The 26,803-nt window shown below is 55.6% G+C and overlaps 2 protein-coding genes across 2 annotated transcripts in view; both read right to left on the bottom strand.

Moving 5' to 3' along the window:
- Positions 1-4,182: 4,182 nt before the first annotated feature.
- LOC134732415 (mucin-2-like) overlaps positions 4,183-26,803 on the bottom strand; it is a 242,186-nt gene continuing 219,565 nt past the window's right edge. Inside the window, exon 2 of the mRNA XM_063617373.1 lies at positions 4,183-4,244. The gene's annotated coding sequence lies outside the window, so the exon portion shown is untranslated. The remainder of the gene's footprint in view (positions 4,245-26,803) is intronic.
- ENPP7 (ectonucleotide pyrophosphatase/phosphodiesterase 7) lies at positions 6,356-17,639 on the bottom strand. Its single transcript, XM_055241907.1, has 6 exons — positions 17,168-17,639; positions 14,964-15,109; positions 12,740-13,366; positions 11,112-11,331; positions 10,328-10,474; positions 6,356-6,770 (listed from the first exon to the last, which is right to left on the bottom strand). The coding sequence occupies exons 1-5, from the start codon at positions 17,637-17,639 to the stop codon at positions 10,344-10,346; spliced, it is 1,596 nt and encodes a 531-aa protein (XP_055097882.1). The 3' UTR covers positions 6,356-6,770; positions 10,328-10,343.

The raw sequence follows: 26,803 nt of genomic DNA, 5'->3' as shown, positions 1-26,803 counted from the left end.
GCGGTCCGGGCTAGGGACGGAGGCATCCCGGGGATGGGGGTCCCGAGGCCCAGTCCCTCGCTCGCCCTTGCGGGACCGCACCCCCGGTGGCCCAGGCGCGGTCACCCCTGACCTGGGCGGGTTGCGTATTGGCTGCGCCGGGCCCTGTGATGCGGTACCCAGGCGCTCCGGGCGGCGGGGGGCGCGCAAGGCCGGGCGAGGGGCGGAGGGCCCGGGGGACTGCGCTGACCGTTCCGTCGCGGGGTACGGGGCCGGAGCCCACCGCGCTCCTGGAGGCCGTTGGGCCCCCAGGGTACCCCGCAGGGCCCGGCCGCAGAGAGGGCAAAGACGTGGCGGCCGGCGAGGGGCAGGGGCTGCACTAGCCTGCTGCGCGTGCGCCGACCCGGGTACGACCCCCGCCGCCCGCCCTACCAGCTACGGCCCACCGCGAGGGCCTGTTCCCATCGCTTGTTCGCTCGCGTCGGGGTCCCGAGTGGGTGTGTGGGGTGCGTGTGTTACGTAGCGTGGACAGGGCTGCAGCGTGTGCGGTGTGGGTGAAAGGTGTTGTTCGGACTCGTGTGGGGTGTGTGGCTGGTTGTGGCATGAGGTGGTGCACACGGTGCCAGGTGTGTGCAGTGTGTGCGTGTGTGTTGTGTTGTGTGTCTATGGGTGGGGGGATGGGTGGCAAGCGCATGAGTGTGCCTGCGAGTGTGCCGGTGTGCAGCGTGCGTGGATGCCCGTCGCAGATGTGCAGTGTGTGTGGCGCGTGTGAGGGATGCCCGTATCTCGGTCCCGCCTGAGCCCCAGCTCCCTGCTTGTTGGACTGCGGTGGTGGCGGCGGTGGCGCCGGATCCGAGGAGCGCAGCGCCGCGCGTCACCATGGCAACAGATGCTCCTGCAGCCCCCGCGCCGCTGCGGTGGGGAGGGGGCCCTGCGCACCTCGGACGCCGGGCGTGGGGGAGGGGAGGCTGCTCGTCCCAAAGAAGCCCGCGGAGGAACTGGGCTGCCCCGGCACGCACCCCTGGGAATCCTCCCTCGCCTTGACATCCCTCCTGGTGGGGCGCCGGGGCAGGGGTCGGGACGCGGTGCCCTCCTCGGTCCCTGCTGCTTGCCCGGGGAACCCGGGGACCTCACTCGGGCCCTCTGCAGGCCTGGAGCAGGGGACAGAGTAATTCCTGCTGTTTCTTTCCCCTGAGAGTCCGCCGCGCCAGGTGTTTGCAGCTCCTAGGTCGGAAGCCGCAGGCGTGGTTATTGGCTCTTAGGATCGGCTTGTGGGAGATGAACCCGCCCATTCTAAAGATGGGGAGTCCAGGCCGTAAGGAGCCCAGGACGGCATCGCGAACAGATTTGTCGGTTACATGAACCTACAGGTGCTCCTGTTCCTACCCGGGACACAAGAAAAGGCTGATAGTGAACCAAGGAAGTCCCTGCCTTTGACAGAGGCTGGACGTCAGTGCAGAGGAGAGAATCTGGGCCCGTGCTCCCTGCATTCTGGAAAGAAAGGGCTTGTTTGCATAAGCAAGCAGCGCCTCACTAGGAAGGGGCTGGCCAGGCCCCACTGGCATTGAGCCTGGAGGTGCCTGTGCTCCCCTCCCTCCTCAGCCCAGTGCTTGGCCCAGGGGTGGTGCTGCCTTTTCATCCGTTTAACCTGAGGAGGATGGGCGGGACCAGCTTTCACTCCCTCATGCATTCATTTATCCATAACCTTTATCAGGTGCAGCGATTCTGGAGCATCTGGCCCAGGCCAGCAGCAGCGGAATCACCCAGGCTCTGGTCAGAAATGCAGAGTCTCAGGCCCACCCCAGACCTGCAGGTTAAGGAGTGTGGGAGTGGATGTGCGTGTGCCCGTCCCACCCCAGATCTCGCAAGGTGATTCTGAGGCTTGCTCAGATTTGGAAACCACTGATCCAGGGTGGTCTTTGTGCTACGGATGGGACTATTCATCCCTTACCTCAGGGGATCCCTTCCCTCAGGGGACCCCCCCACCGGAAAAACCTGGCCCTGAGGGTTCCAGTTTTCCTCTCTGAGCTACCAGTGCTCACTTGGGGGTCCATCTAAGACTTCAGCAAACAATTATCCTTGACCACTATCTCAAGGCTGGGTCTGAGCAGGACTGAAGCTTTTTCAGAGAAGGAGGAGGAGGAGGAGGAGAAGGAGGAGCTGGAGGAACAAAAGGGAGTTCTCAATTCTCACTGCTTCAAAAGGTGCCTGAGGAAGTGAGGAAGTGAGGAAGTGAGGAAGGCTTCCAAGAGTGTTGAGGGGCCCAAGAGCGCCGCCTCCTGGAGACAGTATACAGAGCTGACTCTACTGGGGAGGGGCCTCCTAACCAAGCTGGCTTGCATTTTTTCTTTTCTTTTCTGTTTTTTTTTTTTTGTTTTTTTTTTTTGAGACAGAGTTTCGCTCTTGTCACCCAGGCTGGAGTGCAGTGGTGCGATCTTGGCTCACTGCAACCTCCGCCTCCCGGGTTCAAGTGATTCTCCTGCTGTAGCCTCCCGAGTAGCTGGGATTACAGGCACCCACAACCACGCCCGGCTAATCTTTGTATTTTTAGTAGAGATGAGGTTTCACCACGTTGGCCAGGCTGGTCTCGAACTCCTGACCTCTGGTGATCCCCCTTCACCATGTTGGCCAGGCTGATCTTGAACTCCTGACCTCTGGTGATCCACCTGCTTCGGCCTCCCAAAGTGCTGGGATTGCAGGAGTGAGCCACCATGCCTGTCCCGAAGCCTGCTTTCTGTGTCCCAGTGGTGTGACCTGCCTTGCAAGAACCACCCCAGTCAGTACCTGGATGTTTGGTGTGTTACTGCTGCACCCGGACTGGCTAAATTCAGAGAAGGATCTGGGTTGACAGGTTTGTGTGGATGATGTGTCTGTGTGACTCGTCCCCAGTCAGCTCCAAGCGGCTCCAGTATGCAGTGCATGGCTTTGTGTCACCGGTGGTTTTCTTCCGAGTCTGTTTCAGTTGGGCCAATGGTAAAATGAGCTTTGCATAGTCAATTGCAAGGTCGGTATTGAGCAGTCCTGAACTTGGTCATCTGATAGCCAGGAAGGGTGCAGGGCACCCGGGAAACACCGTGCATTTGGCAGGGAAAACTTGGGGGGAATCTTTGGATGCTGCCCATGGGAGGCCAGTGCTACCCTCCAGAAACTTCTTGGGCTGGCCACTTGGTTGGTGGGCAGAGGAGGCAGGCCAGAGCCTGATGACCCCCAGCAGGTTTGCCATTGGCCAACCTCTCATATGTAATTTGTCATGTCGCCCAGCCACCTTCATTATTACTTAGTCAACATTTCTCTTTAAATCAGCTCATTCTTTGTTACTTAATATGATTTTTTTCTTGAGACAGTGTCTTGCTCTGTTGCCCAGGCTGGAGTGCAGTGGTATGATCTCGGCTGACTGCAACCTCCCATGCTCAAGCGATCCTCCCACCTCAGCCTCCTGAGTAGCTGGGACTACAGGCATGCACCACCACACTTGGCTAATTTTAAAACTTTTTGTGGAGACGAGGTCTCATTATATTGCCCAGGCTGGTCTCGAACTCCTGGGCTCAAGCGATCCTCCTGCCTCTGCCTCTCACAGTGCTGGGATTACAGGCATGTGCCATTGTGCCCAGCTAATTTAATTTTTTAAAAGACTCTTTTGGCTGGGTGCAGTAGCTCACTGCCTGTAATCCCAGCACTTTGGGAGGCCAAAGTGGGTGGATCACTTGAGGTCAGGATTTGGAGACCACCGTGAAACCCCATGTCTGCTAAGAATACAAATATTAGCCGGGCATGCTGATAATTACAGGTGGCAGGCACCTGTAGTCCTAGCTACTTGGGAGGCTAAGGCAGGAGGATCACCTGAGCCTGGAAAGTGGAGATTGCTGTGAGCTGAGATCGTGCCACTGCACTTCAGCCTGAGTGACAGAGTGAGACTGTCTCAAAAAAAAAAAAAAAAAAAAAAGACTTTTTTAAGGACCATGAAGAGATCCCTTAAATTAGGCTGGGCGCAGTGGCTCATGCCTGTAATCCCAGCACTTTGAGAGGCCGAGGTGGGCAGATCACCTGAGGTCAGGAGTTTGAGACAAGCCTGGCCAACATGCTGAAACTCTGTCTCTACTGAAAATACAAACATTAGCTGGGTGTGGTGGCACACGACACGCCTGCAATCCCAGCTACTCAGGAGGCTGAGGCAGGACAATTGCTTGAACCCAGGAGGTGGAGGTTGCAGTGAGCCGAGATTGCACCATTGCACTCCAGCCTGGGCAACAAGAGTGAAACTCTGTCTCAAAAAAAAAAAAAAGATCTTTTAAAAAGGAAAAAGAAAAAAACAGATGTCAATGAAAAATGAGTAGCACTAACCAAAAATTGAAGGTGATTATAAAAACAAACACAAGGCAAATCAAGCTGGGGCAACCGTCCATCCTATGCTGTTGCTTGGCTGCCGGAGCTCTGAGCCTGGTGCCTCTCTTCCTGTCACAGAAGACACCTGTTAGTGGTGGGATTCATGGACCAGAAACGTTCTGCTAGAGAAGCAAGAAGGCTTGGAGGTGGGTCTAAAAGAGTGAATGACTTTCTCACAATTTGATACAAGGTAATTGCTGCCCTGTCTCTTCCTAACACCCAGGTCTTCCATGCAGCAGGTCCTGTTTGCAGTTGTTTGTGAATATTAACTCATGTTATCACTGAGTCCACTCTATGAGACAGATCCTGCCACTGGTCCTGGATTTACAGAGGAGGAGAGGCCCAAAGAGGTTAGCAACTTGCCCAGGGCCACAGAGCAGGTGTTGGAGATGGGGAGCTGGATTTGAACTGGGACTGTGCTGCTCAGGGTGGCACCCCTCACATTTGACACCTAGGGCTGCACGGATAGAAAAATCAGCCCCCCATGCATGCAGCCAGGCCTCAGCCCCCACGCTCCTGACACCGGAAGCTCCATCAGCGAGTGCTCGGCCAGCCACCAGGACTCTCTCGGTGGTGCCTTTGTGACACCAGACATCTGGAGTAATGGAATACTGAATGTGAGACAGACTTGGTTATTTTCCTGTCTCTTCTCTTTCTTTCTCCTCTCTGTGTCTTTTCTTCTTCTGTGGATGAGGCAATTCTCACAGCTCTTGTTGGCCCAGAGTTGTTGATGAACAGGGCTGGGCAAATGTAGTGGTGGTGGTGGGGGGCTCAGAGGAAGGCAGGGCTTCTCTTGGAGACTGGGCAGTGGCAATGCCGGCACTGTGAGCGCTCACCACTCCGAGGACGTGGATGTGGACTCTACCTGGTCTCCTCTGGCCAGGTGGGGCAGGCTCAGGCGGGCTGAGACTGGAATTGGGCCTGTCCAGGGAGGGTCCCCCCCGCCGCCCCCCGGCCCAGCCACAGAGCCAGAGCTTGTGCAGGTGGGTGGCTGGCCTGGGTGTCATGGGGTGTGGACGCAGGCACTGGCATGGGGACCGGGGCAGTCCTTCCAGGAAGAGCAGTTGGATTGTGGGGCAGGGGACCCACAGGCCAGGCCAAAGTCCAGGCTCTTCAGGCTGAGGCAGGACTTCAGCCCCAGGCAGCCGATCAGGCTGCTGCGGAGAGCAGGCTGGGATGGGCCCTGGAGACTCCACGGAGCTGAAGCAGGAGACCCGGGGTGGGGGTTGGGGGCTGCGGGCTTTGGAGGCAGGGAAATAGGCAGATCTGACAAACTCAGACTTCAAAGACTGCGTCTCCCGGTGCCCCAGCTGGTTTACTCTGCAGGGTGGCACTGAGAAACCCAGCACCTCCCAGGGCAGGATTTTAATCCTCCCAGGGGCTGCCATCCTTGAGCACCTGCTTGGGGCCAGCCTCTGTGCCAGCCTCCCCGCAATGTGTCCACCTTACTCTCAGGTACCCCAGGGAGGTGGGCACAGTCCTCATTATCCCACTTTTTCAGATGAGGAAACTGAGGCTGGGGAGGGTCAACTGCTTTGCCAACGTCACAGCATCTGGGTGGGGGGCCAGGGCTGGAACATGAATTTATCTGACTCCAAAGCCTATGCTCTTAATGCACAGGGGAATAGGTGTGGAAGGGTCCCTCGGCTCCTGGCCACGGCCACCCCAGTCCTGTGTCAGTGCCAATCCACGCGACTTTCTTTGCGGTGTTGCCGCCTTGTTTAACGTGATTTCTTGCTGAGCACTGTGGCTTACAGATGCTGCTTCCCCATCGTTCACAAAAAGCCTCCTCATGCCTTCCCCCGTTCCTTTTAGGAAACTCACCCCTTTTCCAGGACTGGCCAGCCGTCCAACCAGGGCCCACTCCTAACGAGAATGGAGGGGTCCCTGGGGCTTGTGAAGCCTGGCAAGGAGTTAGAAATTTATCCCGCGCTGGTGTCAATGGGGGGACCGTCGGGAAACCGGCAGGCTTTAGGAAAAGGCTCCCCTGTGCTGATTGTCGCGGCTTGGCGTTTATTCCCATGGGTGCTTTGTGCCCGGGGCGGGCCCCTCCCAGCTGACCGAGGCCGGGTCTGCAGCTTCCCGCGCCCGCAGAGCTCCCGCGCGCCCCCGCGTGGCTGCAGACGGCAGCGCTGCTTCGGGAGCGGGTTTTGCAGGAGGAGGGGGCCCGAGGGGCAGCCGCAGGGGCAGGGGGCCGGTTATGGGACCGGCTCGCCGGGGGCCCTGGACCTGGGCTGCGAGGCTTATTACCAGCACCATAACAGCCAAGCAGGGGCTGGCGCTGCCGGGGACAGTGGCATGCAGCCTCTGGCCTGGGATAAGCTGGGGAGGCAGGGTCCGTCCGCGACCGGCAGAGCATCACAGAGAGACAGCCGGCCCAGGGCCTGCGGGCAGCTCCTGGAGGCTTCCTGGAAGAGCAAGCAGCACGCGTTGGTCTGGGAGAGGATGGGGCAGGCTGAGGGCGGGTCTGGTGGGACAGGTGAAGCAGCGTTGCGGCTGGACTGGGAGGGAGGGGTCGTGGGAAACAGGCTGGTGGGCTGGGGGAGGGGGGCGGCCCTACCAGGCTGCGCTGAAAAGGGCCTGTGTAGGGATTCCTGGGAGGGCGCAGGTGCGGGACAGGTGTGGACATGGAGGTGGCGTGATGATGTGAGGCTTTAGACCCTTCTTCCAGGGCTGGAAGGGGAGGGGTGGGCACTGTCTCAGACCTGGCTGGAAGTGTGCGGATCCCAGGAGGCAGAAGAGCTTCCCCTAGTCTTCTGCCTGCTTTTCTGGCTGGGGAAGGAGGACTCTGTAAAGTCAGGGCAAGGACTGCGTCCATTCCACAATGTGCCTTTAACTGGCCACATGTACTTTCAACACTACCTTTAGAGGAAAGAAACGGGCCCAGGGACTGGGCCCAGTGGCTCATGCCTGTAATCCCAGCTTTTTGGGAGGCCAAGGCTGGAGGATCGCTTGAGGCCAGGAGTTTGAGACCAGCCTGGGCAACATAGCTTGCTTTTCTTTTTTTAAATTAAAAATTAAAAAATTAGTTGGGCATGGTGGTGCACACCTGTAGTCTCAGCTACTCAGGAGGCTGAGATGGGAGGATTGCTTGAGCCCAGGAGGTGGAGGCTGCAGTGAGCTGTGATTGCACCACTGCACCCAGCCTGGGCAACACAATGAGAATCTGTGTAAAAAAAAAAAAGAAAAGAAGCTAGCCACAGAAAACAGCCTAGTTCCAAATGGACTTTACCAGGCTGTGATGAAAACTTTGGACCCCCCAGCTCTTAGCAACCTGCTCAGCCCAGCAGATGCTGCACAAGCAGACGATGATTCTGCGAGCTTCTTCCCTACTTTGTGTTCGGTGACCTCACATTGGTAGCTTTAAATGGGCCACGGTGGGAGTAATGACGCCGCAGAAATGGGTAAGGGCCAACACCAGGGCTTTTTGAGGGGGGTCTGGAGAGCTGGTTTGCTGGGACGCCACTGTGGCTGCCCCTCTGGGGAAAAGCTGTGTGAGACTATGCAGAGTCACGTGATCTTCGATTTTCCGTGCTTCAATTTCCTTGTGTGTGAGTCTGAATAATGACTTTTTCTGAGTCTCTCTCTTGGTTAATGTGGAGAACAAATGGTTGTGGACTCTAGCGCCACGGAAACCTTATCATGTCCCTGCTTAGTGCTGGGAGACTAGCTTCAAGGACTCAAGCCCCTGAGCACAGAGAGGCAGGCATTGTGGCTGAAAGTACTCGGGACCAGGACCTTAAAGCTGGCATTTACAGACCACCGGCCACTCTTTGGTCCCCTTGGACAAGTCAGTTAATGCCTCTGGGTTCCAACATCCTCATCGGCATGAGGGGTTCAGGCTGAAGGGTCCTCTGGTCCCCTTCCGGATATGACATGTGGCATGAATGGTCCTCCCCACCGCACACATCTCCACATTCCTACTTCTCTAAACCCTAAACCCGCTTCTTTCTCTTTCACTGATTTATTTTGTAGAGACAGGGTCTCACTCTTGCCCATGCTGGAGTGCAGTGGTGAGAATAAGGCTCACTGCAACCTCCACCTCCCGGGCTCCAGCGATCCTCCCACCTCCATCTCCCCGCCAGTAGCTGGGATTACAGGCACGCACCACCATGCCCAGCTAATTAAAAAAAAAAATTCCTACAGAGATGGGGTCTAACTATATTGCCAAGGCTGGTCTTGAACTCCTGGGCTCAAGCGATCCTCCTGCGTCGGCCTCTGGAAGCACTGGTATTCCAGGCGGAAGCCACCGCACCTGGCCTCATTCCCCTCTTGACCCATGACAAGCTCTTGGCTTTTCCTGTCTCACCAGCCCCGCCTTCTCAGTGAGTGGTGTGGTCAACATCTCTTCTCAGTCCACTCCTTCTGGCTGGGGGCTTTCATTGAGTCCCATAGCTTGTGTTGACAAGTCTCAAATTTAAATTGCCAGACTAAACTGCATCCCTGGCTGTGGACTCATCTGCACAACCTGTGCCCAGGAAGAGCTGCACGTGGCCGTGTCACCGGCATTGAGGCTGATCACGGCTGAAACAAGTCTCGGCCCCCCTGACTCCTGTCCCCAACTGTTTAGCATGTCAGCAAGTGGCTCAGGACCCAAGCATCGGACCCATCTTTCATTTTTCTGTTTTCTTCACCCTCCCACATAATCTGTCCACAAACCTCGAATGTCGTGCCTCTTAAAGGTATTTGGAATCTGCGCACATTGCAGCTTCTCCACCCCTGCCACTGGAATGTCCTGCTGGGCACTGCAGCGACCTCCAAACTGGCCACTTCCTGCTCCCGTTTCTGTCCCCGGCCCAGCAGTGGGAGCCACTCGTTTAATCATCGACCTCAGACCCTGTGTAACCTCAGCTTGGGGCTCCCCGCTGTGCATCCGACAACCTCCTGCCTTGGGGCTGTGATCAGCTCCTGTTAGAGCCTCGCTCTGTGCCAACCTGCAGGCACACTGGCCTTCTGTCTCATCCCAAACACGCCAAACCTGTCCCACCGCGGGCCTGTCCCTGGCTCTTTCCCCTGCCTGGCGTGTCTGGCTTCTTCTCGTCATTCTGGTCTCTCCCTAAATCCACCTTCTCAGAGAGGCCATTCCAGGCCAGGCAAATGAAAAGGTTGCGCCTGCCTCATCCCTGCCTGTGGCCGTCTCTTATCTGCCATCACAAGCATCTGAGCACTGTGTGCATGGATTCATTTGCTTTTGCATTCTCTGCTTTCTTGTACCTTTAAATGACAGGTCCCAGACTCCAGGGCCTGGACTGTCTTGTTCGCTGCGTATCCTGAGCCCAGACCAGAGGCTGGCGTGGAGCTGGCTCCCATTACATATTTTCGGGATGAATGAATGACTTTCTTCTGCTTGGCCTAGGAGGCCATGGCTGCACAGACAGACAAGAGAGCACTGTCCTTGGAGGCTCCTGGGGAGTTCCAGGAACATAGCCCTGGAGCTCTCCTCCCAAATGCACCCCACATATGTCCTTGGAGGCCGGCTCCCAGTGAGTTCCAGGAATATAGCCCTGGCACTCTCCTACCAAACACACTTCATGCGTGTCCTAGGAGGCTCTTGGAGAGTTCCAGGAACACAGCCCTAGAGCTCTCCTCCCAAATGCACCCCATGCGACAGTTTCTGAGCTCTCCCAGTGGAGCACAGAGATGGCAGGAAGGAGGGGAGGCAGCAGCTCTGGCCAGAGGCTGAGGGAGTTCTGGCTTTTGGGGGAGGGTGGGAATTCTGGCCTCTGGTCTGGGTGGTCTGCTCTGGAAAGGCCTCCTCCAAGCCCAGAGCACAGAGGCTGGAAGGGTCAGCCTCAGGATCTCAGGGGTGATCGCCTCTCTGTGGCAGCCAGGTCAGTGGGAGTCACCTGCTTGGCGGGGCCTGGCAGCTGTGTTCTGGCTGCCTTAGGACTGTAGCCAGGACATCAGAGTGGAGGGTCAGGGAGCGTGGGGCCACCCTCCCGCCTCTGCCTTCTGGGTCTCTGACCTTGAGCCATGGGGCGTTATGCGACCTCAGACAGAAGAATCGTGGTCCCCAGCAGACCCATCACGAGGAGGGGCCTGCTGCTGGGCAGGAGAGCAGATCTTCCCTTGGACAGGAGAGTAGGCCTTCCATCAGGCGGAAGAGCAGACTCTAAGGAAAGCCAGAGGACCCGTGAGGGAGAGAGGGATGGCTCCTCACCCCAGCTCCTCCGCAGTAAACTCGGGGTCCTCTGGTGGTCCCCACGAGCCCCTACTTCCCCTTTCACCGCCCCCTTGGTCCCACGGCCTTTCACAGCCCTGCTCAGTGGGCCCACCCCTCTCCAGCCAGGCGCCCACCAGGGTCGCCACCTTGTCAGTTTCCAGGTGACCTTTGTCCCCAAGATGGGGCAGGTTCGGGTGGGGAGGTGTGTGTGTGGGAGGCTGATACAGGAAGATTCCAGAAAGGAGGCCCTCAGGTTGCTGTGGTGGGGAGTGGGGAGTGGGGATCCAGCAGCCAGGAGGTGGGCTCTGCACAGCAGGCCCGCCTGGGCCACCCTCACTCCCTCTGTCCCCTTCTTGAGCGAGGCTGCCTACTCCTCCCCCTCGCCCTCTTGTGCCACCCGAGATGCATGAGTTGCTCATGAGAGGTCACGTGTTGTGGGAATGTGAGGGATTCCGGTGTTCCCAAAGCCAGGGGAGGCGGCCCCCCTCGGGGCTCAAGGGTGTCCTGGCCACAGGCATGCAGGCATCCACGTGTGCACACATGTACACACCAGAGCAGGCGGGGATTTGGGGCACCCTGCCCTCACCTGTGTGCAGCATGGGCAGCAGGACAGCCGGGTGCCCATCGTTGGCCTCGGGTATGATGCCCAGCAGCCGGCACATGAGCTCGTACACGTGGATGCTCTCAAAGGGCTCCACCTCCAGGCCCGCCCTGAAGCTGGGGCCCACAGCGCGGAAGATGGTCTTCATGTCCATGTCCTTGTTGTCAAAGCCGTGCTCCCCATTGTTGAACTGGACGTTAATTCTCTGCCGGGGAGCGGGCAAGGGTCCTGGGTCCTTGCTGGGAGCAACAGACCCTCTCCGTCTACCCTATGCACCCTATGAACACCCCCTTAGGAAGGAGTACCAACGTGGGGGCTGGAGGGGTTCCAAGACTCAGTTTCCCTGAATTCTGAGCCTCCAAAGATCAGTCACCCTAAAGAGTGAAGTTCAGGGAAGGTCCAGTGAAATGAACGGAGACCAGACCCTGAGTAAATGGGAGTGGAGTGGGCAGCTCCAGGCTCCGGGCCCTGCCTCCTGTGCGGTGTTGAACACTGGTTCCCATCGGTCACTTCCTTTCCGGGGATGTCTGCTCCCTAATCTGTGCTTCGCTTCTGGCTCAGCATCCCTGTGCTCTCTGCTGAGGGGAGGTTGGGCTCCTGACTCTTTCCTGCCTCTTCCATGTCACCCTTGGGGCTAGACTTCTACACTTTACCCTGGACACGTAGGACACACACACACACACACACACACACACGGATGTGCACACACACACACGTGCCTATCACACAGTGCCTGGACATGATGGGTACAGATGTGCACACACACTCCCACTGCCTGGTGCCTGAATGTGGAGGGCACACACAGATGTGCACACACACACTACTGCATAGTGAAGGATGTGTCCCTTCGGTGCTCACACTCCTCAAACTGGGGACCAGCTAGAAATAGGGAGTGCCTCTATAGAGACGGAAGGAGAGGCCACATGCAGTGGCTTACCCCTGTAATTCCAGCACTTTGGGAGGCCCAGGCAGGAGGATTGCTTCAGCCCAGGAGTTTGAGACCAGCCTGGGCAACATGCAAAACACTGTCTCTACAAAAAAAATACAAAAATCAGCTGGGTGTGGTGGCTCACACCTGAATCCCATAACTTTGGGAGGCTGAGGTGGGTGGATCACCTGAGGCCAGAAGTTCGAGACCAGCCTGGCCAACATGGTGAAACCCTGTCTCCAGTAAAAATACAAAAAATTAGTCAGGCATGGTGGCAGGCGCCTGTAATCCCAGCTACTCAGGGGGCTGAGGCAGGAGAATCGCTTGAACCCGGGAGGTGGAGGATGCAGTGAGCCAAGATCGCACCATTGCCCTTCAGCCTGGATGACAAGAGTGAAACTCTGTCTCAAACGAAACAAAACAAAACACACACAAAAATTAGCCAGGCATGGTGGCGTGCACCTGTGGTCTCAGCTACTCAGGAGGCTGAGGTGGAAGGATCGCTTGAGCCTGGGAGTTGAAGGCTGCAGTGAGCTGAGATCCTGCCATTGCACTCCAGCCTGGGCAACAGAGCAAGACCCTGGTCTCAAAAAAAAAAAAAAAAGAAAAGAAAAAAAGAGAAAAAAGGAGACCCAGAGCCTGGGGAGGGAGCCCCTGGAGGTGGTGCCTCCAGCAGGCGACTCACCCCGTGGATGACGTAGCCAAGGTCGCTGTACATCAGCAGGGGTGTGACCCTGGGGTTGTTGGCGTAGTGGAAGGCCTCGGGGAACGTCTTCTTCTTGTAGACGTGGAGCTTGGGGTGGGCGTCCTTGAGCGCATCGTACACCTTCTCCAGCCTCCCTTCTTTAGGGAGCAGCATCCCGTTTGGTCCGTAGTCCAGGAGCTCAAACTCGATGTCCTGGAAGGTGAAGTTGGGGAACTTGTGGAATTCGACCAGGTCACCAGCCTGCTTGTCCACGGTCGTCATGCCGTGGTCGGATGTGATGATCAGGTTGAGGCGGTCTGTGAGGTGGTTGCGCGCGATGCTCTCCCGGAGGTAGCCCACGGTCCGATCCACCTGCCGCACCATCTCCCTCCTCTCCGGGGACTCAGGGCCGTACTTGTGGCCCGTGGAGTCTGGCTCCCCAAAGTAGAGTGTGACCAGATCCAGGTCCTCCTCCGTGAACCACGCCATCACCGTGTCGATGTTCGCTCTCCACTCTGTCTCATTTTTGTAGTTGTGTGCGATGCCTTCTTTCCGGCTCCGTGTCACGGCCACCCCTTGGTAGGTGACGTTCCCGCCCGGGTAGAAGAAGGAGCCAGCCCTCAGGCCCTGCCAGACAAGGCAGTGTGAAAGACAGGACTCTTCAGTGGGTCACCCCTTGTCCTATGCCTGTGAACACATTTGTCCCCCACCTGCCTACTTTCTGTTCCACCCACCCATCCCTGCTCCTAGCTGCAGCTTCGGGGCGTTTAATTTCTAAAACATCCCTGATCTCATGTTCTATGGGGGTAAAACCTGATTTTATAGAGGAAACGACAGGTGCCCACTGGACTTGAGCACTAAACGAGACATCAGTATAAAGATGTTCCCAGAGGCCGGGCGTGGTGGCTCACGCCTGTAATCCCAGCACTTTGGGAGGCCGAGGCGAGTGGATCACGAGGTCAGGAGATTGAGACCATCCTGGCTAACACGGTGAAACCCCGTCTCTACTGAAAATACAAAAAAATTAGCCCAGCCTGGTGGCAGGCGCCTGTAGTGCGTTACTTGGGAGGCTGAGGCAGGAGAATGGCGTAAATCCGGGAGGCAGATCGTGCAGTGAGCGGAGATCGTGCCACTGCACTCCAGCCTGGGTGACAGAGCAAGACTCCATCACAAAAAAAGAAAAAAAAGTTCCCAGATAGGCAGTGTCTGCCTCATCATTGGGCTGAGATGCCTGCTTCGAGGCCACACTGCCCAGAAAGCATCTCCTTCTGAACCTCAGTCTGGCCTGCCTTGTTGGGCTCTGGTCCAGGCGTGAGTCTGTCTGTCTGTCCACCTGTGTCCCATCCACCTGCCCCTCCAGCCTTCTGCCTGGCCGCCTATCTGCCCCTAACTCAACTGCTGCTTTATTTAGAATTTGTGTGTCCCCCCGGCCGTCTGTCCACCCCACCTGCCCGTCCACTCCCCCAGGATATTCTTTCATTGGATCAAGCACCTTGAGATGCCAGGGTCTCTACCTTGGCTTCCTGCTCACGAGCCCGTGGAAGGAGCCCTGAGTGTGTCTATGGATCCTTCTGGAGCGAGGGAACCCCGGCTTGAGTGGATACCTTGGCTCTGGGGTGGGCGTGGGCTGTGACATTTATTCCAGCCTCATCTTGGAAACCTCCACTGACTTTGTTTCCTGAAAGCCTCGCCTCTGGGCCAGGAAGCCCCCAGAGCATTGCAAACTGGGGGCGGGGTTCCTGGGTCAATACTGTAACCCACCTCTCGTTTTATCTTTGGCCCTTTAGAATTTAGCTGTTCAGCTCTGACAGGGATGTGGAATGGGAGAAAGTTGTGTAATTGTTAAACGCTTTCTTGTTGAGTCACAATGATCTTCCCTGTCCAACCCTCACCCCCAATGCTGCAGGGCCCAAGGGTGCAGTTCTCCCTCCGACTAGGGGGACAGAGCAATTCCTCTTGCTCCCAAGGCCCCCCAGGGAGGACCGGGCAGGGCTGTGTCCATGGGCCGAGCTGGACGTAGCTAACTGGTTAGTCCTTGCCAGCACCCACCACCTGCCCCTTTTGGGGCCCTACTTCACACCCTTCTGTGCCAGGGTAGGCCAGGAGCCCCGAGACCTTGGAGTGGGGAAGGGACCTGCCGTTGATCTCACATGGTTCCAAGCCTTGCCTGGGCCTAAGTGCCCCTGTGCTCTGCAATGTCAGTATGGGCTGGGGGTGACATTACCTGCCTCTGGGCCGTGATCCAGATGGGCACGCTGCCATTGTCCCACCACCTCTGGATGCCCAGCGTGGCATGGTAGGGCAGCTTCACCTTGCTGGTGGTGTTGTAGTACATGTTGTGAACCACCCCGTGGTTCTCGATATATTTGCCTGAGGGAGGAAGAGGTGCAGAGGACGGCGGGATGGACCGGGGTCACAGCGAAGGCCGGACCCAGGGCTGGAAGAGGCAAAGTCAAAACAGCCCAGGTTTCCCTGTGTGCTGGGTGGGGAGTGGGCCTGGGGCAGGGCTGGGGGTAGCAGACTTCCTCCTGCACTGCCCCGTGGGAGCCAAGGTTCGAGGTCATGTCCGAGACAAATAGACACGTGTTCTTTGACCTATTTTAGCAATTGCACTTCCACTTTCCAGCTGTTTGTCCCGCAGCTGGACGGGCACATAGGCACATATGCACGTGCAAGGATCCTGGTGGCAGCCTTGTTTGCTTTAGCAAAAGATTGAGGGTGACCTCCACGGCCATCAGGAAGGCACTCATTAAATAAATGATGGCCCAGCCATCAGACGAGATCCCAGGCAGGAATTTCAGTGAACCACGGGGAGCTCCAGGAGATTTTTCGAATTTCTTTTTGTACAGGAAACACGTGCACATGGTACTAAGTCCAAAAGGTGCAAAAGGAGAGATGATGTGGAGAAGGTCCCTCCCGTCCTCATCTGCGATACAGAGAGTGAAAGAGGCGCTGCGCGGATGGGAGAACCGCACACCTCCATTTGCGGTTAGAAGGGGCAGAAAGGCTGGTGTGGGGATGAGCTGCCTGTGTTGGGGTGAATGGTGTCCCACCACATTCATGCTCACTTGGAACGTTAGAACGTGGCCTTATTTAGAAATAGGGTCTTTGCAGATGTGATTAACTAGGGTAAGGGGATGTATACCAGAGAAGTGTGGACCCTAAATTCAGCGACTGGTGTCCTTGTGAGAAGAGGAAAGTTTGAATACAGACACACACAGTGGAGAGGCCCTGCGGGGACGTGGGGAGAGGTCGGAGTGATGCTGCCACCAGCCCAGGAATGCCAAGGATTGCTGAGGCCCCAGGAGCCAGAAGAGGTGAGGAGGGAGCATCTGCTAGAGTCTTCCGGGTGGGTGCAGCCCTGCAATGCCCTGGTTTTGGCCTTGTGGCCTCCAGAAGCATGCGGATCCGCTTCTGTGGGTTTAAGCCACAGTCTGCAGTTCTTTGTTGCAGGGGCCCTGGGACACCCACGCAGGGTCTTTGGAGGATGACCCAGGTTTGGGAGGTGGCCGAGCCCCTAGGGAGGGCCAGTTGCTTTTCAACTCTCTAATGCCTTTTTTGTGGTACTTGACTTTTTATTATTTTATTATTGTTTATTTTTTTGACACAGGGTCTTGCTCTGTCGCCCAGGCTGGATTGCAGCAGTGTGATCGCAGCTCACTGCAGCCTCTACCTCCTGGACTCCAGCAATCCTCCTGCCTCGGCCTCCTATATATATATATTTTATATGCAGTCTTGCGTTGCCACCCAGGCTGGAGTGCAGTGGCACGATCTCAGCTCACTGCAACTTCCACTTCCTGGGTTCGTGCAATTCTCCTGTCTCAGCCTCCCAAGTAGCTGGGATTACAGGCATGGGCCACCATGCCTGGCTAATGTTTGTATTTTTAGTAGAGACGGGGTTTCGCCATGTTGGCCAGGCTGGTCTCGAATTCCTGACCTCCAGTGATCTGCCCGCCTCGGCCTCCCAAAGTGCTGGGATTACAGGCGTGGGCCACTGCGCCTGGCCCCATATTTGGCTTTTTAAAAACCTATCTCTGTATTGTCTACAGCCTGGGCAGATCTGTCAGGGAGGTGTTAGGTGGGAGATGGAAAGGATGGAAGGGAGAGGGAGAGGCTGACACAGCCAGCTGGAGGGGCGGGCAGGGGAGGGAGCTGTAGGAGCCAGCCGGGAGCCCGCCACACTCCCCTCCTCCCGAAGCCTTCTGGGGTTGCTGCCCTGGCTGTGGCCACGGGTTTAAGGACCTCCCTGGTCATTTTTCTTTGTCCCGGATCTGCTGCTACCGACGGTGAGGATTCCTAATGTTCCCCTTGGCTGTGTCCTATGCATAGAGCAAGGACCTCTACCCTTTATCCTGCACGACAGGGCTCTGTGCCACCTGGTTTCTCAGGCCCTCCCACCCCCAGGCCCCATCCTGGGGCAGTACTCACCGGTGACCAGGGTGAAGTGGCAGGGGCTGGTCATGGTGACAAAGGCGGGGGTCATGTAGCGTGCCTTCACCCCGTCTCGGGCCATGGCGTCCAGGTTGGGGGTGTCCACGTCCTGGTCGTAGTTCCAGCGGAAGCCGTCGAAGGACACCAGGAGCAGCTTGTTCCGGGAGCCCTGACTTTGTACCGGTGCCCCAGCCCCGGGAGCCAGGAGCGTGGCCAGAGCCACAGTGAGGAGGACGGCCGGGCCTCTCATGCTGGGCCTTCCAGATGGACAGGCACACAGGGTCCACGGGGCTGGCTCCTGCTGAGGAGGGCAAAGTCCGAGGGTCACCGGGGCTGATCTCATCCCGTGCGTCTTTGGAATGTGGTTGTGCACATCCCCGGGTCGTACCTCGGGAGTGGGCTCCCCAGCCGTGTCAGTGCCACCCCTCGTCCCAGCCTCACGTGTGTGGGGTGGCATCAACTTGAGCATCTGCCTTTATTGCCAGCCGCGCCCTCGGGGCTCCAGGCTGCTCCCCTCCCTCCCCAGAGTGGGGACAGTGACCCAGGGCTCACAGCACAGCAGGAGCCCATTCCACCGGTGGTCCCTCTGTCCCAGCTCACCCGGACCCCAGGGGACCCAGGTGAGGGTGGGGTGGGACCCCCTCTCCAGGCCTTTAGTGGTGCATGGGCCTCAGGCCTGCCTGGGCGAGGGCCTGTGGAGTGGGCTTCCCATGGTCAGGGCCAGGACCAAGCCTGGGTCACAGCATGGCCTTGTCCGGGGGGAACCCCAGGCTGGGTGCCTCTTCTTCTCCTGGTCCTGTTAAGGGGCTCCCTGAGCGTGGTGAGCAGACCGGGAACCCGATGGCTCCAGAGCAGCATCCTGCGCGCCTTCCTTCTTGGGGTGCTTCCTTCTTGGGGTGCTTCCTTCTTGGGGTGCTTCCTTCTTGGGAATTTCAGAGGGGGCCTGGGGCTCGGGCGTTCTTGCTTGATGGACTTTTTGACAACAAGGGGTCAGAAGAGGGGGACTCCCTTGTTACCATGGGCACATGAGGGGTGGGAGAGGAACCCCTGGATTCAGCGTGTGGTTCTCCCTCCCTCTCTGCCATCTCTCCTTCCCCTTCTCTTATTTTCTCTCTCTTTCTCTGTCTCTCTCCCTCTTTCCTTCTCTGTATGTCTCTGTCTCAGTACTTATTAAGCACGTTCTGTGTGCCAGGCATGGTTCTAGGTTCTGGGGACACAGAAGTGAATGAGACAGACAATGTTCCTGGTGGCCTCCATTCGAGTTGGGGACACAGAAAATAAAATGAACAAACAAGAAAAAAAGAGTTTCCCAAAAGAAGGGAAGGCAGGAAGACGTGATGGAGAGGCTGGTGGGGTGGGTGGGCAGCACGCAGTGGTGGCTGGCGGGGTTTCGCTGAGAGGATGGTGAAGGTCAATGACTCTGGGGGACCATGAGCCAGGGGAGTGGGCATAGGGCAGGTGGCAGGGGCAGCAGGGCCAGTCCCGTGGGGCAGGCGGCGGTGATTCTCATGCCAGGCAGTGGAAGCCAGGGGCGAGTTTTAAGCAAGAGAGTGACATAAACTGATCTAATGCTAAAAACCACTCTCCATTTGTGGGTGAAGGACAGACCAGAACGAGGGCAGAATGGACACTGGGTGCTCCCTGGAGAGGTGATTGCCTGTGTCTGAGCGAGAGCTATTGGTGGCCCGGACCAGGGTGGTGGCTGTGGGATGGGGCTGGGTTTGAGGTGGATCCTGGAGGTTTTGCTGAGAGGTGGTGCGCTGGTGGGAAGACGGAAGGTCATGGCTGGGGGTATTGTCACAATTTCAATCTGGAGCCACACACCTGCTGACAGTGGCCCCGGCCTTCCTTAAGACCTGCCTGGCTGCAGCAAGCAGATGCCATCTCGAAGCGATGGCCATGGCACTCAGATGACACTGCAGACGCCATCCACAGCCTCCCCAGGCCAGCCAGCCTTTCCTAACCCAGGTGGACAGGGACCACTGGTACGGATCCCCGGCTGCCCCTGCCTGGCTGACTGGAACACACTCTCAAGGAGGACTCCATGCCGGTGACCCCCCCTTCTTCTTCACACTTCTGTGCACCAAAGGCTGAAAACCAGGATGGAGCGACTGCCCGGTGCCTGCAACCACCGCGTGGGGTGTCTGCTCTGCAGGGCTGGGGCTCAGGGAGCCCAGAGGTGCGGCTCCTCCCTGGGGAGCACAGACCTTGGGGAGGGTAAGGATCCCTGTGTGTCAGGGACACAGGTTGCGATGCACGCACAGCAGGAGTGCAGGCGGCCTCGGGAGAGGAGATCAGGCTTTGCTGGCACCAGCGTTGGGGGAGGCCCACAGGATGCATGCAGCCAGCAGAGAGGGCAAGAAGGCTTCAGGCAGAGGGACCAGGCATGGAGGAAGGGATGCACCCGGGCTCCCGAGGGGGTCGACCAGGAGGAGCCTGTAGGCCATGGCGGAGTCTGGATTTTCCGCTGTGGCAAAGCTGGTTAGTTGTCCCCTAATATCTGTTCTCCCGCTCTTCCATGGTAAGATGGCTGCTAAGAAGAAAGACTACATTTCCCAGCATTCCTTACAGCAAGGCATGACCACGTGACCACATTTTGGCCAATGGGGCAAAATGAGAATGTCACGTACCAGCTCCAGCCTCTTGCCAGAAGCTAGCTTTGCTTTTCTTGTTTTTTGATTTTTCCTCCATCTAATGCCTCTGGAGGGCAAGCTGCCCTAAGCTGCCTGATGAGGGGCTCCCTGGGGATGACCGGGGTGCGCAGAAGGGGCCTGGTCCCCAGCGTCCTGTGTAGCTCACCCCCAGGCTGCATCCTCCCGGGGAGAATTCAACACACTCTGCCTCGTTGCGATTTCCATTATTTGGGTTTCCTGTCACTCTCAGCGGGACCTAGTTCACTCTGATAATAGAATTCCAGGCCTGGGGGGCATTGCTAGATTTAAGCAGGAGCTGGCTGTGAGGTGGGGCTCGAGAGGGCCGCCAGGGAGGCAGGGCCTGAGTGAGGAGCGGAGGCAGTGGTCCAGGGGCCTGGGCAGGCCCCGGCTGGGGTGCATTTTGCGTGTGCTTGGGGCCAGCGCAGATCTTGGTGGCTTGCAGGTCTAGGGTCCGTAGTTCTGCAGGTTCTCCTGTCGTTCCCCGGGGTTGTGCGAATTCCTGGTCCTGTTCACCCTCTTACCTGCCTGGGCCTGGTCTGGAGATGGCATGAAAGGTCTGCTCCTGCTCCTCTCAGGACATCCCAGCCATGCTTGGGTAACTCTTCCTCTGGTGTTTGGCTCTGTACCTCAATCCCGCTTTGCTGGGGAGCTCCTTGGGTCACCCTACATAGGTTTCCATTTTCTCCCCGATCTCACAGAGCACTTGGATGGAAAGGGTGTGCGGTGGTTGATTGTAGCTCGTGGCTACAGGACATTTCCCACAGTCCGTGGGCACTGGGCAATAGCCACAATCTCACTGAAGCTTGGAGGTAGTTCTTGAGGTAGGAGTTAGTACAATCCTCAGTTTACAGGTTGGAAACTGAGGCAGAGAGAGGTTAAAGTCACTTGGTGACTGGAGGAGCTGAGCTGGAACCCAAGCGTTCTGGCTCCCGAGCCCCAGCGTTCAGCTTCAGCTGCTTCAAGAGGCAGCAATTTACCAGCCTTTGTTCACTTGGGATTCTATTGTCAGGCCTTGGGGCTATTGACAACATTTTATTTAAACAATGGTGCCATCCAGCCTGGCCAACGTGGCAAAAACCCATCTCTACTAAAAATACAAAAATTAGCCGGGCATGGTGGTGCACACCTGTAATCCCAGCTACTTGGGAGGCTGAGGCATGGGAATTGCTTGAACCTGGGAGGTGGAGATTGCAGTGAGGCGAGATCACACTACTGCATTCTAGCCTGGGCAACAGAGTGAGACTCTGTCTCAAAAAACAGAACAAAACAAACAAACAAACAAAAATAGTGCAGCTGTGAGTATCTTGACACCACTGACTTTTTCCTTTTCTTTCTTTGTTTTTTAACTTTTGCCTTCTTTCCTTGGGGTACAGTGCTTAGAGAAAGGTTATTGGGCAAAGGATGGAAAAGCTACTTGGTTCTTATGATCAGATGGCTGTCAGGTGACAGACCCTCTCCTCGACCTGACTCTACTCCACTAAGCCTTCAAGGCACTGACCTTGGGCTCTGCCCTTGGCTTGTTTAGTTCAGGTTTAGCAAGAGTCCTGCTGGGTCAGTTTAGTGAAAATCCTATGTGATCACCCTCAATATTTGATCAAATTCCTCATCCTCCACTCTCGATATCTTGTTACCCTGGCCTGCTTTCAGGAAGATTCCTGCTGAGTTAGCCGAGCAAGCATCCCCTCTCCTCAATGTCTCCTCTTAGTCATGTTCCACCCACCCGGCACCCTTGCTCCTGGACTGCACACCCTACTCGTCCTTGGTAGAGTGAGACTGAGCCCAATTTCGCTCTCCTACAGCTAAACCCCATTGTGGTAGCCCCCCTGGAATAAGGTCTTCCTACTTGTCTTTAACAAGAGTCATGGATACTTTTTTCTTTATTTTAAAAATTATTATTGTTATTATTATTATTTTTTGAGATGGAGTCTCACTCTTTTGCCCAGGCTGGAGTGCAGTGGCATGATCTCAGCTCACTGCCATCATGCCTGGCTAACTTTTGTGTTTTTAGTAGAGACAGGGTTTCACCATCTTGGCCAGGCTGGTCTTGAACTCCTGACCTCATGATCCACCCACTTCAGCCTCCCAAAGTGCTGGGATTACAGGCATGAGCCACCGCACCCGGCCATATGATTATTATTTTTAATAGAGATGGGGTCTTGCTATGTTGCTCAGGCTGGTCTTGAACTCCTGGACTCAAGCGATCCTCCCACTTCAGCCTCCCACAGTGTTGGGATTACAGGTGCGAGCCATGATTCCCGGCCAAATATGTTTTCTTTAACATAGGAAAGGTTGAAGCAGTCGATAGCACCAGCAGCCACGAGTTAATGTGAATATCCCCTCTGCCCCACCCCATGCTACCTTTATTGGGTTTTATCTTTTTATTCCTTTTCGATAGTGTCATAGGCATGTAAAGATATCTTAAAGTATCAAACCAGAGAAACTGGGAGATTTTCCATGTCATGATTTCTTGTCTCTAACTCCCCACGTGAGGACTTTTATTATCCTTGACCACTGATTAAGTGGGTTCTTCAGCACTGAATTTTGTGTGTGTGTGTGTGTGTGTGTGTGTGTGAGACAGGGTCTCACTCTGTCGATGAGGCTGGAGTGGAGTGGCATGATCACGGCTTGCTGTAGCCTCTATCTCCCAGGCTGAAGTGATTCTCCTATTTCAGCCTCCCGCACAGCTGGGACTACAGGCGCACACCACCACACCTGGTTAATTTCTTTTTTTCCTTTTTTTTTTTTTTTGAGACGGAGTCTTGCTCTGTTGCCCAGGCTGGAGTGCAGTGGTGCCATCTTGGCTCACTGAAAGCTCCGCCTCCCAGGCTCACACCATTCTCCTGCCTCAGCCTCCCGAGTAGCTGGGACTACAGGCACCCGCCACCACGCCAGGCTAATTTTTTTTTTGTATTTTCAGTAGAGATGGGGTTTCACTGTGTTAGCCAGGATGGTCTTGATCTCCTGACCTTGTGATCCTCCTGCCTTGGCCTCGAAAAGTGCTGGGATTACAGGTGTGAGCCACCACGCCCAGCCAATTTTTAAATTTTTAGTAGAGACAGGGTCTCCTTATGTTGTCCAGGCCAGTCTTGAACTCCTGGGCTCAAGTGATCCTCCCATCTCGGCCTCCCAAAGTGCTGGGATTACAAGCATGAGCCACTGTGTGCAGCCCAGCGTTAACTCTTATGGTTTAATTGGTTCCTTATGTATGTTGCAATGCATATTTTGTTTTCTTTCTTATTTATTTATTAAAAAACAGAGACGGGGTCTCTCTATATTGTCCAGGCTGGTCTTGAACTCCTGGGCTCAAGTGATCCTCCCACCTTGGCTTCCCAAAGTGCTGGGAATACAGCTGTGAGCCTGGCTACAATTCTTTTGAATTTATACTTTTGGAATATATATATTTTTGATAAACATTTGTCCTTTATATTTGTCACCTGAAATTTCCCCTGGCCACAATGCACATTCTTCTGAATTTATACTTTTGGAATATATATATATATTTAGTCAGAGTTTCCCTCTTGTTGCCCAGGCCCCAGGCTGGAGTGCAGTGGTGCGATCTCGGTTCACTGCAACCTCCACCTCCCGGGTTCAAGCGATTCTCCTGCCTCAGCCTCCCAAGTAGCTGGGACTATAGGCTTGTGCCGCCATGCCCGGCTAATTTTTGTATTTTTAGTAGAGACAGGGTTTCACCATGTTGGCCAGGCTGGTCTCGAACTCCTGACCTCAGATGATCCACCCTCCTCGGTCTTCCAAAGTGCTGGGATTCCAGGCGTGAGCCACTGTTCCAGGCCTAGAATATATATTTTTTGATAAACATTTGTCCTTTATATTTGTCACCTGAAGTTTCCCCGTCCTCTTCATGCTGAGCCTTCAGGTAGACGGTGAGGTCAGGCTCTCTGAAGCCGGGGCCTGCCATATTGCTCATCGTGGTATCACCACAGCCTGGGAGAGTGCCCAGCACAGCATAGGTGCTTAACGCATCTTTGTTGCATGAGTAATTAAATTTAGAGGGCAAATGCATGCAAATATCTAACATACTTTCTGTTTTGACAAAACTTTTTATTTTACGACAGTTTTAGGTTTGCAGAAAAATTGCGAAGACAATACAGAGTTCCCACGTCCCCTGCCCCCAGTTTCCTGTTATTAATGTTGACTATTAGTGTGGTACTTTGCACAATTAAGGAGCCAGTATTGATAAGTTATTATGATTATTATTTATGTTTTTGAGACAGAGTTTCACTCGTTGCCCAGGCTTGAGTGCAATGGCGCAATATCCGCTCGCTGCAACCTCCGCCTCCAGGGTTCAAGCGATTCTTCTGCCTCAGCCTCCCAAGTAGCTGGGATTACAGGTGTGCGCCACCACGCTCAGCTAATTTTTTTTAATTTTTAGTAGAGATGGGGTTTTGCCGTGTTGCCCAGGGTGGTCTCGAATTCCTGACCTCAGGTGATCCACCCGCCTCAGCCTCCTAAAGTGCTGGGATTACAGACGTGAGCCACCATGCCCGATTGATAAGTTATTATCATTTGAAACAGGGTCTTGCTCTGTTGTCCAGCCTGGAGTGTGGTGACACAATCTCTGCTCGCTGCAGCCTCAACCTCCTGGACAATGAATGCATGGTATGCGGTCCTTGGGTCTCCTCAGACTCCTCTTGGCTGTGACAGTTTCTCAGCTGTTCCTTGTTTTTGATGACATTGACAGTTTTCAGGAGGGCTGGTCAGGTGTTTTGTAGAATGTCCCTCAATTAGGATTTATTTGATGTTTTCCTTGTCGCCAGGCTGGGGTTATTGTTTTTGGGGAGGAGGTTTGCAGAGATAAAGAGCCGTTTCTGGCAGGGCGCAGTGACTCGCGCCTGTAATTCCAGCACTTTGGGAGGCTGTGGAGGGTGGATCACCTGAGGTCAGGAGTTCGAGACCAGCCTAGCCAACATGGTGAAACCCCGTCTCTACTAAAAATACAAAAATTAGCTGGGCATGGTGGCATGCAGCTATTTGGGAGGCTGAGGCAGGAGAATCGCTTGAACCCAGGAGGTGGAGATTGCAGTGACCTGAGATCACGCCATTGCACTCCAGCCTGGGCAGCGAGTGAAACTCCATCTCAAAAAAAAAAAAAAAAAAAAAAAACCAAACAGGAGGCGTTCCCATCAGGTCACATCAAGGTACACGCTATCAACAGGGCTTATCACTGGTGACGCGGCCTGGGTCACGCATCCAAGGAGAGTCACAGGTGTCTCCCTGGAGGTTGCTGTCTTTCCTGCCCTCCACCCCCTTCATACCCTGTTCTTTGGAAGGAAGGCCATGCATGCCATCTATTTTGCAGCTCCAATTGCTCCACCTTTGGCCACTGGGCAGTCTTTCAATTGGCTCCTGGTCTGTTTCACGTTTCCCTGCACTGTGTGCAAATGCGTGTGTGTATGAGTGCGTGTCTGTGTGCAAGTGTGTGTGTGTGTGCATGTATGTTTGTGCATGTGCATGCATGCACGTATACGCGTATGCATATATGTGTGTGAATACACGTGTGTATGTTTCTGTGTGCAAGTGGGTGTGTGCACATGTGTGCACGTGTGTGCATGTGTGCAAGTGTGTGTACGTCTGTGCGTGTGTGGATGTATGTGTTTTGAGCACTCTAAGATGTCCAGGCTTATCTATTTCCTCTGCCCTAGGATCCAGCATTTCTCAAGGAGCCCTGGCTTGTTTTATTGGAGATGTTATTAGAGATCAAGATCTGGGAGGTGTGTGGGCTCCTTGTTACCTGGGTGGGGGCAAAGCATTTGTAAAGTCATCATTCCAGCATCGTTGAAGCTGTGGACTCTCCACCTAAAGCAGATGGATGTGAGCTTAGAAAGGTAGGGCTGATGGTCACTGTGGGTGCAGTGGTTATGGGCAAACCAGTGTCTGTAGGGGAGAGGGCTCCTCCTTATGGACATACAGGAAAGTGTTTATTCACTGCTTTTCTGGCTTAGGGGGCTCTGGGTGCCCAGCAGGACTTGATCCCAGAGGCCTCCTTGGCCTGGGGACTGGGTGGATTTGACGCTTGCACAGGTAGAGATTGCCCCATGCAGATGAGCCATGTAGGGTGCTTGGGCCCTAGGGACCCAGCCTCTGGGCCAGGGGCTGGCCTGCCCAGGCCTGCTGGTGTCTCAGCTGGTGGCCGAGGGCCATAAGGCAGGCATTGTCCTCCACGAGGTCAGCTTTGCCGCTAACTTCCTGTTCTCGTGAATAACCTGATACAAGGAATTCTATTGCAATTGTTTATGTGTCTCTCCTACAAGACTGTGAGCAACACTGTATCCCGAGCTCCTGGTCTGATGCCTGGCACACAGTAGGTATTTAATAAATGATTCTTCAGTGCATAAATGAAAGAAAATGTGGGTGAAGTTAGCATGGTCAGGACCATTGCAACTGCCTTCTGACTGGTCTCCTTGCTTCTGCTTAGTCTCCAGGCAGCCGTTGGAGTGATACAGTAATGAGAATCACTCTCTTCCTTCTCTGGCCAGGATGCAGCCCCAGACCGGGAGCCCTCGATGCCCTGGTGAGGGGTGTGGGCTTGGAAGCTGGGCACTTACACCTGTGGGTCGTCGCCACTGTTGGAGTAGCGGAGGCATCGAGCCCCCTTCCCTGATTTTCCCCCATAACTAGTGGTGACAAGATTGGGTCTCAATGGGTCTCTCCTGCCTCCAGTCCAGTGCCGTTTTGTGGGGGCCATTATTGGCTTTTGGGGACACCGAAGGAGGCATGGCCTGGTGATGCAACTTGGCTGGAGTGGAAAGTAACGTCCCCACGAGGACATGGCAATGAGTCTTCCCCAGCAGGCAGATGCCAGATGCAGTGGTGACCACACCTGCCTTCTGGGAGGATTCCAGTGAGTCTCTGGTGTGGGGGCTGGGGTGGGTTCTCCATCCTCCTATCCGTGGGACAAGCGTGTGGGGGACAGCGGGGGCCACCAGGAACCACAGGAGACAGGCCCAGGCTCACCAGGTAT

This window comes from Symphalangus syndactylus, chromosome 14, assembly GCF_028878055.3.
Source record: "Symphalangus syndactylus isolate Jambi chromosome 14, NHGRI_mSymSyn1-v2.1_pri, whole genome shotgun sequence".
Taxonomy (NCBI): domain Eukaryota; kingdom Metazoa; phylum Chordata; class Mammalia; order Primates; family Hylobatidae; genus Symphalangus; species Symphalangus syndactylus.
This window is presented reverse-complemented; position numbering and strand designations above follow the sequence as displayed.